The sequence below is a fragment of the Castor canadensis genome, chromosome X (genome assembly GCF_047511655.1).
Source record: "Castor canadensis chromosome X, mCasCan1.hap1v2, whole genome shotgun sequence".
In the NCBI taxonomy this organism is placed as follows: Eukaryota; Metazoa; Chordata; class Mammalia; order Rodentia; family Castoridae; genus Castor; species Castor canadensis.
Window position 1 is genome coordinate 139,964,342 of NC_133405.1, and position 18,253 is coordinate 139,982,594.

The window sequence follows — 18,253 nt, forward strand, 5'->3', positions numbered from 1 at the left end:
GTAGCGTGTGGGCTGGGGTTATTTACACATACTATGAGCCCTTCTCTCAGCTTTTGCGTATGTAATGTACGTATGTGTGTGTGTTGGACTGGAAACCAGGGCCTCAAGCATTCTGACACTGAGCCACATCCTCAGCCTATTTATTTATTTAATACTTACTTATTTTTGAGACATGGTCTTGCTGTGTAGCCCTTGCTCATGCTGGCTTAGAAGTGGTGATCCCCATTGGCTTCAGTCTCCCGAGTAGGTGGGAGTATAGACATTCACCGCCATGGCTGGCAAGAATAATTTTTCTTTAAGTCAAATTACACTTCCTATTTACAGTTAAATGAAATTTTATTTTTCAGTTAGTTATTAAAAGGAGTTTCCAATGGAAGTTTAACATTACAAAATCGGTTTATTTTTTCTTCCACTTAACTTTGTGTATTTTAAACATCCATCTCTTTTTCTCACACTGAAAGTCTTGGTGTTTACTTATTTCCGTTATTCTTAATAGTTTCTTTAGAACAACCTGGGAGATACAAAAAAAAAAAAAAAAAAATCTCTGGAAGTTCTTCTGGGAGCTCTTTGTTCGTTTTAACAGTTGAGAAATAACTTCTTCAGTTGTGGGAAAAGACACATAACATAAACGTACAATCTTAACTCCTTGTTTAAGGGTACTGGTAAGGGCAGTTAAATTATAGTTGTGTTATTGTGGGATCAATCTCCAGAAGCACATGTAAAACTGAAACTGTGCCCATTAACAACGGCTCCCTGTTTCTTCTCTCTGCAGCCTCTGATAGCCATGATCCAGTTGTTTCTGTGAATTTGTGTCTTTTAGGCGCATCAAAGTCTTGTGAACAGTGTTTGTTTCCATGGTGACTGGCTCATTTCACTTTGCAGACGTCCTCGGGGTTCCTCCATGTTGTGTCATGCGTGCATGTCCTTCCCTTTCATAGGAAGGAAATAGCCCATCCCTGAATAGTACTCCATGGTGCGCATATGTCACATTTTCTTTATCCGTTTGTTTGTCTAATGGTGGACATTTGGGTTGCTTCCCCCTCTGGCTTATTGTGACTTAACGCAGCTAGAAGGACAGCCTGCTTTGGCTTCTTTGGGGCTCTCTGTCAGAAGCGCAGGTTGGTGGATCCTACAGTAATTCTGGTTTTAACTGTCAGAGTCACCTTCCATGGTGGCTGTAGCAGTTCACATTCCTGCCAGGGGTGCACAAGACGTTCCAGTGCCTGCTCATCCTTGTGGACACTTTGCCGTTTTACTCTCTTGTCGACAGTGGCCATCCTGATGGGTGTGGGGTCACATCTCATTGTGGTTTTGATTAGATGTTCTGTGATGGTTAGTGGTGTGGATATCTTGAATGTCATATCATTTCTGGAGAAATGGGTATTGAAGTCCTTTGCTCAATATTTATTTGTGCGTACTAGTTGTACAAAGGGGTTTTGTTGTGATATGTCCATACATGCATGTAATATGCTGTGACCACACTCACCCTTCTCTTACGCTTTCTTATTCCCCCTCTTTTCTCCCCCCACAGTTTTCAGTGACTTTCCTCCTTCTGCTTTCATACATGCAAGTCAAGTGCTTCAGTCATTCAGTCATAACCACCTCCCATCACCCTGTCCTTTGTCTTCCCCATTCCCACTGGTCCCCTATCCCAAACAGTCGTCATTTACAGTCATGTGTTTTTGCTTTTTTTCTTCTTGTATTTTCAGTATATTTTTCTAATCTTCAGATATAGGAAAGGTCTCTCTCTCTCTCTCTCTTTTTTGCTGAATTATGAAATGCAATAGAAACGATCATGTGCCGAATGAAGAATCAGAACCAGTCACGTGGGAAAGGAATCTTTCTCATATTGCCATGAGTAGCAGTTTATAACAGTTTAGTCATGGAGTTATTCACAGCTGCTCTGTTAACCCGTCAAAGACTTTCAACCAAACATGTAGGATTGCTGAAATGAAGAAAAATTTCTAGTGCGAGTTGGAGAGAACTGATAAATCAGGCCTTCCTCCTCTTGGTTCGGTTGAAATTCAAAGTGATGATTGTTTTTCTGGGTTTCAGAAACAGCTCTTCACAGCATGCAGTGCATGGGAAAGGTCTTTAACTTTCTCGCACTCACCCTGTGCTTTCTGTGAATGGTACTCATCACCATATAGTCATTGTTTATCTCCTTCCATCGGTGAAGTGGATTCTTCCTGCCTTGCCTAGGAGATGCGCCTTTGCATCTTTCTGGCCCCTGGGTTCTCAGTCAACCTGAGACGACAGTGGTTGAGACTTTGAGATTCCCTGGGCTGGCCAGGCAGTATGAATACCAAGTGACAAGTTATTGGAAGATAGGGTTCTTTTGGGTTCATGCTTTGGGAAGGTAAAGTGCTTTGGGCTCCAGCTAACTGTGGCTCTGCCTCTCCCTTGTCTTGCAACTGAACCCTGGGTTTTGATTTCTATTTCTCTGTCTTTGAGAGGCTGACAGAGATTGAAAGGACATAGTCTTGCTACAAAAGGCAAAAATCAGTTTCCATGCCCTCAGTTCCCCTTGGGCCTTGTTGTGAGTCCAGAAATTCCCTGCTTTCTTCTTACCCGTTAGACTGCCGAAGGAGGACAGACTTATTTTTGCTTGTTTGTTTTTGTAACCGAAGTGGGGTTAGAGCATGGCGACCTCGTGCTTGATAGGTGCTCTGTGATAACTTGAGCAAGGCTCCAGCCCTGGAGTGTAATTTTTTTGGAGCCACACCTCCAGTCCATTTTGCTCTGGTTATCTTGGAGATGGGGGGAGGGGGGGGTCTAGTGAACTATTTGTGTGTTCCCCCCCCCCCCCACTGAAACTGGCCTCAAATCGCAACCTTCTAATCTCAGCCTCCAAAGTAGCTCATGAGACACTGGCGCCTGGCTTGAAGAGTACATTTAAGTGATACTTTTACACAGCGTTTGTGGGAGTTTCTTTTACCCCAACGGTGCTTCGCCTACCGTTAGCAGAGGTTGTTTAATTGATAAGTGTTGCTGGGTATCATCCCGTTTGTTGAATTGGACACTCACTTTCCAATCTCATCATGTAGCTGTCCCTTTCACTCTGTGTGTCTCGTGTAGGAGAAAGGACTTTTCTCTCATTTGGTGGAGGAGGTGCAGAGGTTTAAAGGGTACTCAATTCATTTAGCCAAACTGTATCACAGTCCAGGCTTTGCACATGCAGACCACTGTCAGTGCCAGTGTAGGTGCTGATGAGGTGAAACCTGAATGTCGAATTCTCCTAGGTACTGAGAACACTTTCTGCCCGCAGACTTTTTATCGGAGGGCTGTCTGATAGCCACATGTGAAAAACAGAGCCAACACACTCAATGTGAGTTAGTCATTGAGTCTTTCTTTTTTTTTTTTTTCTTTTTTTAACAGTGGTTTGGGAGTGAGTTTTTCTTGAGGCATGCTAAACCGAGGTAAACAAAACCTTGTAATGCATTAGCCTGTCTCCTTGACAAGGTGGTCTGTGCCCTGTATGTTACATGTGCACTTTATGATGTCTCACCCAGCCTCTTTGACTAGATTAGAGTTTGGGGAGGGAGGGCTGTAGGTTCTGCATGGTTGTTGGATGCTTCTGTGATTAAACTGCTTTTTGATTAAGTCTTGCTACTTGCCTTTGACTTAGCAGGAATGTGAAATGATTTGTGTTTCTTACTTAGTACAAGTTGTCCTTCATATACAATATGTTTTCTTGGCATAGAAAATTAATCAGTTGAATTGAAGAATAGCAAAAATAAGTCCAGAGAGGGTGACCTAGCCTGTTCTTTCATGTGCCCCAGACAGGCCTGGGACTTTGGAAAATTCAGCCTCTTAATAAGTAACAAGACTGTATCCGTCAGCAGCCCATTGAAGGGCATCTTGTTATTGTTTGATCTCTTTTGTGAGAGCTTGAATTCCCTCTTTCCCCTTCCCTCCTCCTCTCAGAGACCTGCTAATCTTCCCACGTAACCTACCTATCTCTCTTCCCTGTCACTGTGGTTGACCCCAGTATGATTATTTACTCAGTGTTTAAAGAAGTGTTGTGGGACAGGCAGTGCAGGGGATGGTTGCAGTTACCAGACTCTTGAGGGGCTTCCTTCAGCAATGTTGATGCGGTGGGCATGGTGGCTGAAGCCTGTAATCCTACCTACTTGGGAGGCGGAGAGCCAGAGAATTCCGGTTTGAGGACAGCCAGTATAAGAGGCTCAGGACACCCCATCTCAACCAGTGGCTGGGTGCAGTGGTACGTACCTGTCATCCTAGCTACTTGGGAGAGCACAAATGGGAGGATGGCAGTCCATGTCAACCCAGGCATGAAAGTGATAGCCTATTGCAAAAGTAACTAACACAGAGGGTTGGGGACATGGCTCAAGTGGTAGATCGCCCATCCATCCACTGAGGATGCGGTAGCACATGCGAGGCCCTGACTTCCATTTCCAGTGCTTCCCCGCCGACCCCCGAGGAAAAAAATAAAAAAGAATGTTGAGCATGCTCTGATTCTCCAGTAACATTCATTGACACAGTGACCTCAGTTTATGAATAGCAGTTTTGGAATGCTGCCCAGTTTTTCCTGGTGGATCCTTTTGTGTTTGGGGTTTTCTTTATGTATTTGAAGAGATCATATGTGCATGTGTGTGCATGTGCGTGTGTGTGTGTGTGTGTTGTACAAAAGGGTTTCATTGTGATATTTCTATATAGGCACATAATGTGCTTTGATCAAATTCATTCCATCTTGCTTTCTTAGCCTCTCACTTCAATTATAATTTATCTCCTTCTTCACCCTTTTCTCTTCCCCTTCACATTGTTCCCCTCACCACCTAACATTCCCCCTTCTTTGTTCATGTCCTTGTTTTTGTTCTTTTTATTTTAGGTCTATTTACGCATATGAGAAAAAATGTGATACCTGTCTGGGTTGTTTTGCTTGGCACGATGATTGGTAGTTCCATCCGTTTACCTGTACACAGTATAATTTTATTCTGTTTTTTTGGCAGTAGTGGAGTTTGTTTTTTATTTTTTTGGTAGGCCTGGGGTTCGAACTCAGTTCTTTGCACGCTTGCAAAGCAGTTTCTCTACTGCTCCAACCACTCTTCAGTCCATTTTGCTATGGTTAGTTTTGGAGAACTTTTTGCCCCAGCTGACTGACCTGTAACCATGATTGTCCTGATCTTGGCCTTCCAAGTAGCTAGAATCACAGGGGTGAGCCAAGCCACACTGGAGTGAAGGTTTACACTCATGCTGGCTAGGCAGGTGATCTACCAGTAGAGACATGGGAAGCTAAACACAGGGATACTAGAATTAAAGTGGCCTCACAAACCAAGCGAAGAGAAGAGAGGGATCACATAGATAAAGTCTTGCACCAGCAACCAACAGATGTCTCCATAAATACAGCAGAAACATACAGGGTGAGATGAGAGATTCTTCAATGAATTGTGCTGGCAAAACTGGATGTCAGCATGCGTCAGATTGAAATTTGACAGGTACGCTGCATCTTCTCAAAAAAAAAAGAACTTAAACGGATGAAAGACCTCAATGTAATACCTGGAACTCTATAGCTACTTGAAGAAGACATAGGGGGATAACTTCAGGACCTTGGAATAGGCAGTGATATTTTGGAAAAAAAAAACAAAAACAAAACAACCCAAAACACAGGAAACAAAAGCAAAAATTGACAAATGAGCTTACAACAAACTTCAAAGCTTCTGCACAGCAAAGGAAACAATTGACACAGTGAGTTAGTTTAGTTTTTTCAGGGACCTCCATTCTGATTTTCATAGTGAGGTGAGATGAAAGTTTAGTGTGATTTTTTGATTGCATTTCCTTTATGGCTAAGTGCATTGAAAGTTCCAGCCTCCCTCCCTCCCTGCCTTCCCCTCTCTTCCCTCCTTTTCCCCTCTCTTCCCTCCCTTCCTCCCTCCCTCCCGCTACTTGTACTTCTTTTGAGAACTGTCTATTCAGTTCATTTGCTAGCTTATTAATTGCGTTATTCCTTCTCAGTCCTGTGTCAGATGAGTAAGTGGGAAAGATTTGCTGTTTGTTGGCTGTCTCTTCATTCTGGCTATCATTGTTTGCTTGACTGCAGAGTTTTCTCGTTTTTTTTTTTTTTTTTTAAACTGATACTAAAGCTACAACAGTTTTGGTATATTTTATTTTTTATTGTTCTGCAGCTGTTTGGCTTGGGAGCACAGCAGTTCAGAAGCTAGTGGTCTATGCCAGAGTCCTGGAGATGGTGTCTCGAGGATTATTTTCCCAGGCTGGCTTTGAACCTGGATCCTCCTGATCTCAGCCTCCCAAGTAGCTGGGATTACAGGTGTGAGCCACTGGTGCCTCGCTTCCATTTGAATTCTTGAGAGCTTGTTTCTAGATTGTAGCAGTGGAGTGCAGCTACTCGTGTATCTTTGCCTGAAGAATGGGTCTCCTCTACTGGGGAAGGCCAGACCCTTTGACCAAGTGTGTAGCTTCAGGAGAGGCACGCATGGAGCACTGAGGAAGGAAAGGAACACCTGCCTAGCCAGCCAGATTAGCGATCAGTGCAGTGACAGATGTCACAGCCTGATTGCCCTCACAGCCACCCCTTTGAATTGCTTTTTGGGCATTTTATCCATAGACAGTTTTTGGTACGACTTACAGCTGTCATTTTGTTCATTGTCTTCTAGTTGATTTGAATAGTTTTTATTCTTGTTTGACATCTCTTGTTCATCTTGCTGTTTGATTGTTTATTGCAGGATAGCATTTTCTTTTCTCTCTCTCTCTCTCTCTCTCTCTCTTTCTTTTTTTCTTTCTTTTCTTTTTACTCTTTTTTCTTTCCTTGTTGGCAGTTTTTCTGTTTGACTTATTGGAGTATGGATTTCCAAGATTCCTGTTTCATTCTTTGTTACAGTCTTTGGATCTTGTTTTTAGTTTCCTTGATATTTGTTGCTGGAGAGTTACTTTGATAATCTCATTTTTACATGTTTCTTGCATTCCTGTGTTGAGATTTGTCCATCTGGTGCATAAGCCGTATTTCTTACTTTTACCAGTTGACCTTCCTATTGAGTGGGTTTTCTCCTGAAAACATGACTTGGGATTTTGATTTGTTATGCAGTGTTGGCTTTGATTCTTACTGGTCCCTGATTAGTGAAATTTGGCATAGCAAATACATACTGCAGCTTCAAAGACCCACTGTTCCTGTGCGACATCCAGGAGAGGAGATATTCTAGCAGTTCTGGTAGATGTGGTGCAGACAGCAGTTGGTATGGGTGTCTGGGTGCACCGTGTGTGGCTGCTGTTACAGTGGGTGTGTTTTAGCCCTATCATGTTACCTTAATTTCCCCAGGCACATTTGAGGCTAGCTCTTCAATTAGCAGGTGCCTGTGGCACTGGCAACACTACTATGGTTAATAGCAGTCTCAGGGATTCTCCTATGACCAAATCATTAGGGTTGGTCCCCAGATAGGGCATGGAGACCTGTGTGGCAGGAAATACAGCGCCCTCTTCCTGGTGTTCACATATAGTCCTGTTAGCCGCCCACGGTCAGAAACAGTGGCAGGAACTGTGTAGGTCAGTGGCAGCAGGAGTTGTGGTATTCTCTGCTGCTACCGTGGTAGTGGCCACCTGGGAGCAGGACCTCAAACAGAACCAGGCGTAGGTGAACTCAGCCCCTCTAGCTCTGTGCACTCAGCAGTGGGTCTACAGCCAGAGCAATAAGAGGGTCTCAGGTCTGCCTCCACAAGCTCAAGTGTGTTGGTAGTGATGGGAACCATGTCCTGTCAGGAACTGGCACCTGAGGGTGGTGCAGGGGGAGGGGCAAGGAGACCTTCAGTCTCCTTGATGCTACGTCTTGATGCTACATCTGCCTTCAGTTGTAGCATCAGCAGAAATCCACACGTAGCTGGCCATTCTCTTGGTCTCAGAGGGCAAGCCCACCATTTTTTCTGGTTCTCAAGGGTAGTGCCCTCCTTTTCCCTCCACGTTGTAATGTCTGTGGCCTACACTGCAGGACACCCAGGGAGTTAAAATTACTGTTGTGCTGCTAGGGTTTGTGAGGCAGCCTCCCCCCAGACAAGTGCATTGGAATGTCTGTGGAGTACAAGAGACTGGGGATATGCAGGGATTTTTCTTTTAAACTACTGGAGCAAACCAAATTTGGACAGTAGTCTCCTTCTTAAAATGGTTCCTGGGTGTAGCACCCTGGGGCTTCATGGGAAATTACGTGAAAATTCTTTTCAAGGCAAGGATGAGGTGTAGACTTCAGATTACTTATGTCAGTGGGTTGATGCCTGTGAGGTATTTGAATTTTCCGGTAGGTGAGACTGTGAACATCCACACTGATGAGAGTTTACTGGGACACTCATCCACTCACTTTCTCCGACAGAGGGGAGACTCCTTTCTCCCTAGGCTGTGGAATCGAGGTGGTAGATGATGAGGTATTTTGTTTCTCTTGTTAAACTGTTCCAGGACTCTCCATTTTAAAAGGTGCCAGTCTCTCCCTTGCTGATTTCTAGAGTTATGCCATGATCATTCACCTCAAGGGGTATAGTCATTTGTACCCCTTGACTGTTTGGTTTTGTGTGTGTGATGGAAGAGGTGAGTGCTGGTTGTCTGTTCAGCCATCTTGGATTACTCCCAATGTATTTCCTAATTTTCTCTGTACGTGTTCTGTCAATCACTGATAGTTGATCAGATAAGTACTCAACAATTATTGTCGAAGTGGCTATGCCCCTTCCATTCTCTGAGTTTTGCTTCATATGTTTTGGGGCCTTGTTGTTCAGTGCATGTGCGTTCTTAATTGTTATATTTTCCTGATCATTATGAAAAAAACAATCACTTTTTTTATGTCTTAGATAAAATAACGTGTGACTACTCACTCAAGTTCTATTATGTTCTGTTATGTTTCACATTAGCATTATTTATCTTTTTATCCTTTTATTTTGTCCAGTTTGGACTTTTGAATTTAAAGTTTGACTCTATGGCTATCATATAGTTGTATCTTCTTTTCCTAAAAATTGAGTCTGCCTTTGCTTTGTGTTGTTTAATCCAGTCACATCATCGGTGGTGTTGATGTGGTTGGATTTCTACTTACCATTCTGTGATTTGCTTTCCGAATGTCTCATCTGTTTTGTTCCTTCTTGTTTTTTTTTCTTTGTAATAATTTATGTGTGTACTATCTTAATTTTGTTGTTGCTGTTGTTGTTTTTTAAAAACACTATATTTTGGCTTTACTTTCTTAGTGGCCAATATGGATTATGATACACATTTCAATTTGTCAAGCTTTACTTCATTTAAAAAGTTCCAAGATGGCGATGACAGACGTGCACCATAGTCTTGCATCTCCATGAATCTGAAGTAAAGCCTAAGGTATGTGACTACAAGGAAAGGTGGGCGATTTAGAAAGGGCTGCATTGGCACTGCTGTGAAACAGTGCTGGTGACCAGAGGAAATCAAGAAATACCAGAACAAACAAAAGGACTTTCTGTGTCTCCATGAACCTGAAACAGAATCATCAGGTTTGTGGTTGAGGGAGAGGACTGTGGTGAGGAAAAGTAAGGGAAGGCAACAGTAAGGCAGTGGACAGAATGCAGATGAAATTCAGAATTAATTGAATTTTGGACTTAGAAAAGAAGCAACGAACCCCAACACAGAGCTTTGACCAAAACACTATGAAAGGGGAGAGGTTACAGAAACAGCCTGAAAGAACGAGAGAAGTCTGGGTGCGGTGGCTCATGCCTGTAATACCATTTATTTGGCAGGCAAAGAAGATCTGGAGGATTGTGGTTCGAGAGCAGCTGTGGCAAAAGGTTAGTGAGATGCCATCTCAACAAATAGTCTTGAGTGTGAAGGAGGAGCACGCCTGTCACCTCAGCTATGTGGGAGGTGTGTGTAAGCAGGAGGATCACCGTCCAGGCCACCTGGGCCAGAAGGCGTGAGACCCTACCTGAAAAATAGTAAATGAGCAAAAGGGCTGGGGTTGTGGCTCAAGTGTTAGAGCGCTTGCCTAGCAAGTGCAAGGTCCTGAGTCCTGAGTTCAAAGCCTAGTCCTGGAAAAAAGGGAAACCAAAAAGGAATGGGAGAAAATTTTTTGCCAGCTATTAATTGGATAAGGGAATAGTATCCAATCCAGAATATAGAGAGAACACCAAGACATTAACAGAGAACAAGAAATAACCCGACTAATAAATGAGCAAGTGTATTGAACAGGCAGTTCTCAAAAGAAGAAGTACATATTGCCAGTAAATACAAGAAGGAATGTTAAACATCCTTGGTCATAAAGGATATGCAAATCAAAATGATTGGGATTTTATCTCACTTCATGGAAAACAAAAACAGACGCTGCTGTGGATGGGGACCAGGGAAGTAATACCAGTACATTTTGGTGGGAGTGTAAATTATTGAAGCCACTTTGGAAATCATGGGGTGGTTTGTCAAAAAACTAAAAAGAGAGCTAGCATATGATCCTGCTCCACCACTGCAGGGCATTTATCTGAAGGCATTGAAGTCAGCACACACTAGAGATACTGTGCGGACCTGTGCCACCCACCCTCCCCCCTCCTTTTTTTTTTTTTCTTCTCGGTACTGGCGTTTGAACTCGGCCCGCTAGGCAGGCAGTCCGCTGCAGGAGCCACACCCAGCAGCCCTGATTGTTTCTTTTCCTTTTTTTTTTTTTTATATAAAACGTTTAATTTATTGGTCTCTCAGGAGAAATACTACAGCTGAGCCATTAATCTTGTAGCTTTATCAACATTAACTGGTGGATTATCAAGGAATCAGCTCTTTCTGCACAGGTTCAAGTAAAAGGCCTTTTGAAAAGTATGCAAATTCCTTCTGTATGTTTACGAAAGTTTTATTCATTCTGTTAACTTTTTTCATCATTCCCAATGTTTTATCTTCTTAAGATTCATGGTAGCTGGTTTTGTTTTGTTTTTAGCCTTAAAGTTTTTTTTTGGCTGGCTATGTGAACTACATTCCAGGACTTCTGCCCTCTTAGTTTGTTCTTGGCCATTGTCTTTAGTTGGAGTGAGGATTATGAAAATTCCTAATAGAAAAATTCATAATAGAAGCAAAAACCTGGAACCTGCCAAGGAATGGCACGTGGGTTTGAGCTGGTTCACTTGGCTTGCTGTCTAGTAAGGCTGCCTGAAGCCAAATGATTGATCTGGGTCAGAAAGGCACACAACCCACCCAGTCCGCCCTTAACCCCCGCGAGCTTTAACCCAGACCACCGAAAAATTCCATTAACCTCTCACCAGACCTTCAACCCCTGCATGCAGTAGCCCAGGCTCCAAGTGACACCATCATCAGCATGCTCCCGGGAAGTGATGGTTTCTTTGGATGTACAGAATATTTTAATGTGATGCCCGTCCCATTTGTCTGTACTTGTTTTTATTTCCTGAGCAGTTGGAGTCTTACGTGGAAGGTAGTTGCCAGGCTGGTGGTGTGGGTCAAGAGGCAAGAGTGCCTGGCTAGGAAGCATGGGGCCCTGAATTCAAACCCCAGTGCTACCCAAAAGAAAAAAAAAAAAAAAAAAAAGAAAAAGAAGGGGTTGCCTATGACCCTATGCTCAGGCATTTCTCCTGTGTTTTCCTATTGTAGTTTCAGGTTTTTGAGCCTTACATTGCAGTCTTTGATTCATTTTGAGTTGGTTTTTTGTACAGGGTGAGAGAGGGGTCTTGTTTCACTTTTAGATGTGCTGTTTTCCCAACACCATTTGTTGAAGAGGCTGTCTTTTTTTTCCAGTTTTCGCAAAGGGTTGCGCAACTTTGTTGAAAAGCAGATGGCTCTGGCAGTGTGGTCTTGTTTGTGGATCTTCTGGTGTGTTCCAATGGTCTGTGTCTCTTTTGGGGCCAGTACTATACTGTTAATGTTACTGTGGCTCTGTGATGTACTTTGAGGTCAGGTATTATGATACCTCAAGCGTCGCTCTTCTTGCTCAGGATCTGGTGGCTGTTTGGACTCTTTCATTCCCATGTGAATTGCAGGATTGATTTCAATTTCTGGGAATACTGCATGACATTGTGATTTTAATAAGGATTACACTGAATCTGCAGCTTGATTTTGACATGTAGCCTTTTTCACACTATTAAGTCTGCCCATCCATGAACATGGGTGTTCTTTCTATTTTCTAGTATCTTCTTTAATTTCTTGCCTCACTGCTTTGTAGTTTTCAGTGTAGAGCTCTTTCCCCTTTCTAGGTTGGGTCATTGCTACGTATTTAATTTTTTTGAGGCTTTTGTGAGTGGGATTGTTTTCCTGATTTGTTTTCTCAGCCTATTTATTATTGGTGTAAGCAAAAGCTACTGACATTTTTGCATTGAATTTTGTATCCTTCTACTTGGCAGAAAGTGTTAATTAAAAACTGAGAGCTTTTTGGTCTTATATTTGGGATCATACCATCTGCACATAGGGATAATTAGACATCTTTCCTACTTTCATCCCTTCTCTTTCTTTCTCTTGCCATATTGTTCTGGCTAAGAATTCAAGCACTATCTTTCCACAGTGGGAAGAATGAGCACCTTTCTTTCTCTCCTACCTGTAACGTGAGAGGACATGCTTTCTTTTTGTTGTTGTTGTTTGTTTGTTTGTTTTTCTTTTCTTCCATTTAGTGTGATGTTACCCCTTTATCGTGTTAAGGTATTTTCCTTCTGTTCCTAGTTTGTTGAGGACTTTTATCATAGAGGCATGGTGAGTTTTATCAAAGATTTTTTTTCTGTGCCTATTGAAGATGACTTTTTTTTTTTTTTTTCTTTCTCGGTACCGGGCTTTGAACTCGGCTTCACGCTTGCGAGGCAGGCACTCTACCACTTGAGCCACTCCTCCAGCCTAAGGTGACATGATTTTTTTTTTGTTCTTTATTCTGTTTACATGCTGTATTACTCTTACTGAGTTGTGTATGTCAAAACCATCCTTGCGTCCCTGGGATTGAGGCCATCTTGATGACAGTGTATTCCGTTTGGAAGTATTTTGTTGAGAAGGTTTGCATCTGTGTTCAGCAAGGACGTTGGTCTCTGACTTACTTTGTTGTTGCTGTGACCTTATTCACTGTGGGTATCAAGGTGACACTGGCTTCACGAATGAGTGTGGTAATGTTCCTTCCCTTTCTGTTTTATGGAATAACTTGAGGAGAAGTGGTCTTAGTTCCTCTTTAATGGTCTGGGTATAATTCTCAGCAGTAAATCCATCAAGTCCTAGGTTTCTTTGTTAGAAACTTCAATCTCATTGTTCACTGTAGAGCTGGTTAAGGTGATTTATATTGTCTTAGTACAATTTTGGTAGGTCACATTGCTCTAAAAATTTATGTATTCCTCCTATATCTTCCAGTGCACTGGAATGCAGGTTTTCAGTGTGCTCCCTAATGATCCTCTGAAGTTTGTTGGTATTTGTTGTGATGTCCCCCTTTTCATTTCTAATTTTATTAATTTGGGCCATTTCTCTCCTTCTTTGGGTTAGTTTGGCTACGGGTTTGTCTATCTAGTTTATCTTCTGAAAAGTTCAACTTTTGCTGCATTGACTGCATTATTTAAAAAATCTCCATTTCATTAAATTCCTGCCTTAATTTTATTACTTCTTTCCACGTTCTGATTTGAGTTTTTCTTGCTCTTGTTTTTCTGAGAGCTTGGAATATGTGGTTAGGTCCCTTACTTGAGATCTCTCCAATTTTTTAAATGTTGGCACGCCGAGGTATAAGGTTTCATCTTAGTGTTGCCTCTGTGGTGTCCCAAAAGTTCTGGTAAATTGTGTTTTCATTTTCACTTGATTTCTTTGATGACTGATCGTTCAAAAGTATAGGAGTTTGTATATTTTTTATAGCTTCTCTTGCTGTTAACTTGTAGTTTTATTGCATTGTGGTCTGGTAAAATACAGGATGTTATTTTAGCTTTCTTGTGTTTGTTAAGACTTGGTTTATGTTCCAAAATATGACCTATTTTGGAAAAACTTCCATGGGCTGCTGAGTAGAATATGTATGCTGTGGCTGCTGCGTGGAATATTTCTAGATGTCTGTTCTGTCCATATGATCTAGGGCATCATTTAATTCTGATCTCTAATTTTTTCTTTTTTTTTTTTTAGTCAGCATGACATGCATATTAATGAGAGTGGATATTGAAGTCACCCTGTCACTGTGTTGTGTTTTACCTGTGTTTTTATGTCCAGAAGTATTTGTTTTTTGAAATTAGGTACACTGACATTCAGTGTGCATCTTTTTTGTAAACAAATTCTTCACAAGTTGTTTTCTTTTTAATGCATCATTTCCTTTGTCAGTGTGAAGTGACGTTTATGAACCTTCTGGGTAATTTGGGTTTGAAGTTTGTTGTATCAGCTTGCCTTTGTTCTCCATGTGCTTTGCAATATCTTTTTCCATACTTTTGAGGCTGTGTTTGTTTTCCACTGCGGTGCCTTTCTTGTAGGCAACAATTGGTTGGGGCTTGTGTTTTAATCTAACCCACCAGTCTGTGACTTTTGATTGGAATACTGAAACCATTAATGTTTGGAGTTACTTTTGAAAAGTACATAGTCATTTCTGCCACTTCGTTGTTTTGTAGCATTTGATTCTTTTCTCCTGCTCATTTGCTTATCTGCTTGTACAGTGAGCTTTATTCTGCCTTGTGTTTTTTGGCTGCATTTCTCTTTTTCATCTGTGTGTAGGGTTCCTTTAAGTATCTTCCTTAGTGGTCGTGAGCTCTTTTAGCTTTTCTTTGTCATTTCTCCTTCACTTATGCAGGACAGCTTAGCAGGTAGTCCCTTTCAGGGCTTGTAATGCATCATCCCATTCCCTTTGGGCTTTTAACACTTCTGTTGAGAAATGTGCTGTTTTCTGAAGGGTCTGCCTGTATATATAATGTGGTGCCTCTCGTGCTGCTTTCAAAATTTTTCCCTTCTACATAAGTAATGACTTAATTGTAGTATGAAATTGTGGGTGGTTTTTCTCTTCTTTTTTTTTTTTTTTAAACACTTGTCTGTTTATAATCCTAAAAGCCTCCTATACTCAGACGACCTGTCTTGTTCCCCAGATTTGTGAAGTTTCTGCTGTTACTTTGTGAATATGTGCTCTATACCTTTAGTTTGTACCTTGTGCCTCTTCTCCTCCTTCTATGCCCACAATTTGTAAGATCGGTCTTTCTTTCAGTGGTGTCCCAGAGGTTTTACCTGTCCCACTTGTACCTTTCAACTGTTTTCTTTGTCTGAATGTTTTAATCTTGTCTGTCTTTGCTTGAAGTCCTGGTATTTTTTTCTTTTTTTTTTAACCCCAGGAGCAGAATGTCCATATATATTGAGAAAAATGTCATAGAAGCAAAGTAAGCAGGTACGTTGGCCAAAAAAGATAGTAATATTTCCTGTATTGTATTTCTAGTGAAAATCTCTCGGACATAACCATAAACAAGCCCCTCTTTACCTAAAGCTTTAAAATAAGAATACTTTTCTTGTGTCTGTGTTGGAAGGAATCTTCTGTATGAATCTTGTAAGGACTGTTGAGTATTAGTACCAGACTTATTTTCTCTACTTCCAGCATCCTGTCTTCAAGCTGTGATATGCTGGATGTTCCGCCTTCAGTTTGATCCAGTTGATGATGAAGTTTTCCTTTGATTTTTGAGCTTTTCATTTTCAGATTGCAGCTTGATTTTTGTCAGGATGTGTATATTATTACTGAAGTCCTCTTTCTTTTCCTGCATTGTCTTCCTTGTTTTTCATCCAGCTGTTTATGTGTGTTGTCTTGGAATTTCATCCAGGTTCATATTCATGTCCTCATTAATTTTGTTTATCATTCTTGTAATCACTGTTTTGATTTCTTTCTCTGGGACATCATTCACTTCACTGTCATTAGTGTCCATTGGTGGGGAGCTGCTGACCCTTGGAGTGGTCATGTTGCATTGTTTTCTTTTTTTATTATTATTATTTTATTATTCATATCTGCATAGAAGGCTTGGGTCATTTCTCCCCCTGCCCCCACCCCCTCCCTTACCACCCACTGTGCCCCTCCTCTCCCCCCCAGCTCCTCAATACCCAGCAGAAACTATTTTGCCCTTATTTCTAATTTTGTTGTAGAGAGAGTATAAGCCATAATAGGAAGGAACAAGGCTTTTTGCTGGTTGAGATAAGGGTAGCTATACGGGGAGTTGACTCATTAATTTCCTGTGCGTGTGTGTTACCTTCTAGGTTAATTCTTTTTGATCTAACCTTTTCTCTAGTTCCTGGTCCCCTTTTCCTATTGGCCTCAGTTGCTTTTAAGGTATCTGCTTTAGTTTCTCTGCATTAAGGGCAACAAATGCTAGCTAATCTTTTAGGTGTCTTGCCTATCCTCACCCCTCCCTTGTGTGCTCTCGCTTTTATCATGTGCTCAAAGTCCAGTCCCCTTGTTGTGTTTGCCCTTGATCTAATGTCCGCATATGAGGGAGAACATATGATATTTGGTCTTTTGGGCCAGGCTAACCTCACTCATAATGATGTTCTCCAATTCCATCCATTTACCAGCGAATGATAACATTTTGTTCTTCTTCATGGCTGCATAAAATTCCAGTGTTTATAGGTACCACATTTTCTTAATCCATTCCTCAGTGGTGGGGCATCTTGGCTGTTTCCATAACTTGGCTATTGTGAATAGTGCCGCAATAAACATGGATGTGCAGGTGCCTCTGGAGTAACAGTCTTTTGGGTATATCCCCAAGAGTGGTATTGCTGGATCAAATGGTAGATCGATGTCCAGCTTTTTAAGTAGCCTCCAAATTTTTTTCCAGAGTGTTTGTACTAGTCTGCATTCCCACCAGCAGTGTAAGAGGGTTCCTTTTTCCCTGCATCCTCGCCAACACCTGTTGTTGGTGGTGTTGCTGATGATGGCTATTCTAACAGGGGTGAGGTGGAATCTTAGTGTGGTTTTAATTTGCATTTCCTTTATTGCTAGAGATGGTGAGCATTTTTTCATGTGTTTTCTGGCCATTTGAATTTCTTCTTCTGAGAAAGTTCTGTTTAGTTCACTTGCCCCTTTCTTTATTGGTTCATTAGTTCTGGGAGAATTTAGTTTTTTAAGTTCCCTATATATTCTGGTTATCAGTCCTTTGTCTGATGTGTTACTGGCAAATATTTTCTCCCACTCTGTGGGTGTTCTCTTCAGTTTAGAGACCATTTCTTTTGATGAACAGAAGCTTTTTAGCTTTATGAGGTCCATTTATCTATGCTATCTCTTAGTTGCTGCACTGCTGGGGTTTCGTTGAGAAAGGTCTTACCTATACCTACTAACTCCAGAGTATTTCCTACTCTTTCCTTTATCAACTTAAGAGTTTGTGGTTTGATATGAAGATCCTTGATCCATTTTGAGTTAATCTTGGTATAGGGTGATATACATGGATCTAGTTTCAGTGTTTTGCAGACTGCTAATGAGTTTTCCCAGCAGTTTTTGTTGAAGAGGCAGCTATTTCTCCATCGTGTATTTTTAGCTCCTTTGTCAAAGACAAATTGGTTATAGTTGTGTGGCTTCATATCTGGGTCCTCTATTCTGTTCCACTGGTCTTCATGTCTGTTTTTGTGCCAGTACCATGCTGTGTTTATTGTTATTGCTTTGTAATATAGTTTGAAGTCAGGTATCGTGATACCTCCAGTATTGTTCTTTTGACTGAGTATTGCCTTGGCTATTCGTGGCCTCTTGTGTTTCCATGTAAATGTCATGGTAGATTTTTCAATGTCTTTAATGAATGTCATTGGAATATTGATGGGAATTGCATTAAACATGTAGATTACTTTTGGGAGTATAGACATTTTTACTATGTTGATTCTACCAATCCATGAGCATGGGAGATCTCTCCACTTTCTATAGTCTTCCTCAATCTCTTTCTTCAGAAGTTTATAGTTTTCCTCGTAGAGGTCATTCACATCTTTTGTTTTCTATGTTGATTTTATTTCCTGGTACCTTGCTATAGCTATTGATGATGTCTAGAATCTTCTGAGTAGAGTTTTTTGGGTCTTTAAGGTATAGGATCATGTCATCTGCAAATAGGGATATCTTGACAGTTTCTTTACCAATTTGTATTCCTTTTATTCCTTCTTCTTGCCTAATTGCTCTGGCTAGGAATTCCAGTACTATGTTGAATAGGAGTGGTGATAGTGGGCATCCTTGTCTGGTTCCTGATTTTAGAGGGAATGGTTTCAGTTTTTCTCCGTTACGTATAATGCTGGCTGTAGGTTTGTCATATATCGCTTTTATAATGTTGAGGTACTTCCCTTCTGGTCCTCGTTTTCTTAGAGCTTTTAGCATGAAATGGTGTTGGATCTTATCAAAGGCTTTTTCTGCATCTATTGAGATGATCAAGTGGTT

The 18,253-nt window shown here is 41.4% G+C and overlaps 1 protein-coding gene and 1 pseudogene across 49 annotated transcripts in view; one reads left to right on the top strand and one right to left on the bottom strand.

The window, feature by feature from the left end:
- The window catches only part of LOC141419803 (uncharacterized), a 632,676-nt gene that overhangs the window by 17,401 nt on the left and 597,022 nt on the right, over nt 1–18,253 (top strand). For 31 of the 49 annotated variants that reach the window (XM_074063493.1, XM_074063494.1, XM_074063487.1 and 28 more), the window contains exon 8: nt 9,708–9,755. The exons of 3 other annotated variants lie outside the window; for them this stretch is intronic. In XM_074063493.1, coding sequence (XP_073919594.1) covers nt 9,708–9,755 — 48 coding nt within the window. Of the gene's footprint in view, nt 1–9,188; nt 9,316–9,707; nt 9,756–12,744; nt 12,780–15,200; nt 15,251–18,253 lie in introns of those variants that run through there. 15 more of the 49 variants (XM_074063511.1, XM_074063515.1, XM_074063513.1 and 12 more) reach the window with 4 other exon arrangements.
- Nucleotides 10,662–10,957, bottom strand: LOC141419810 (ribosomal biogenesis factor-like; annotated as a pseudogene).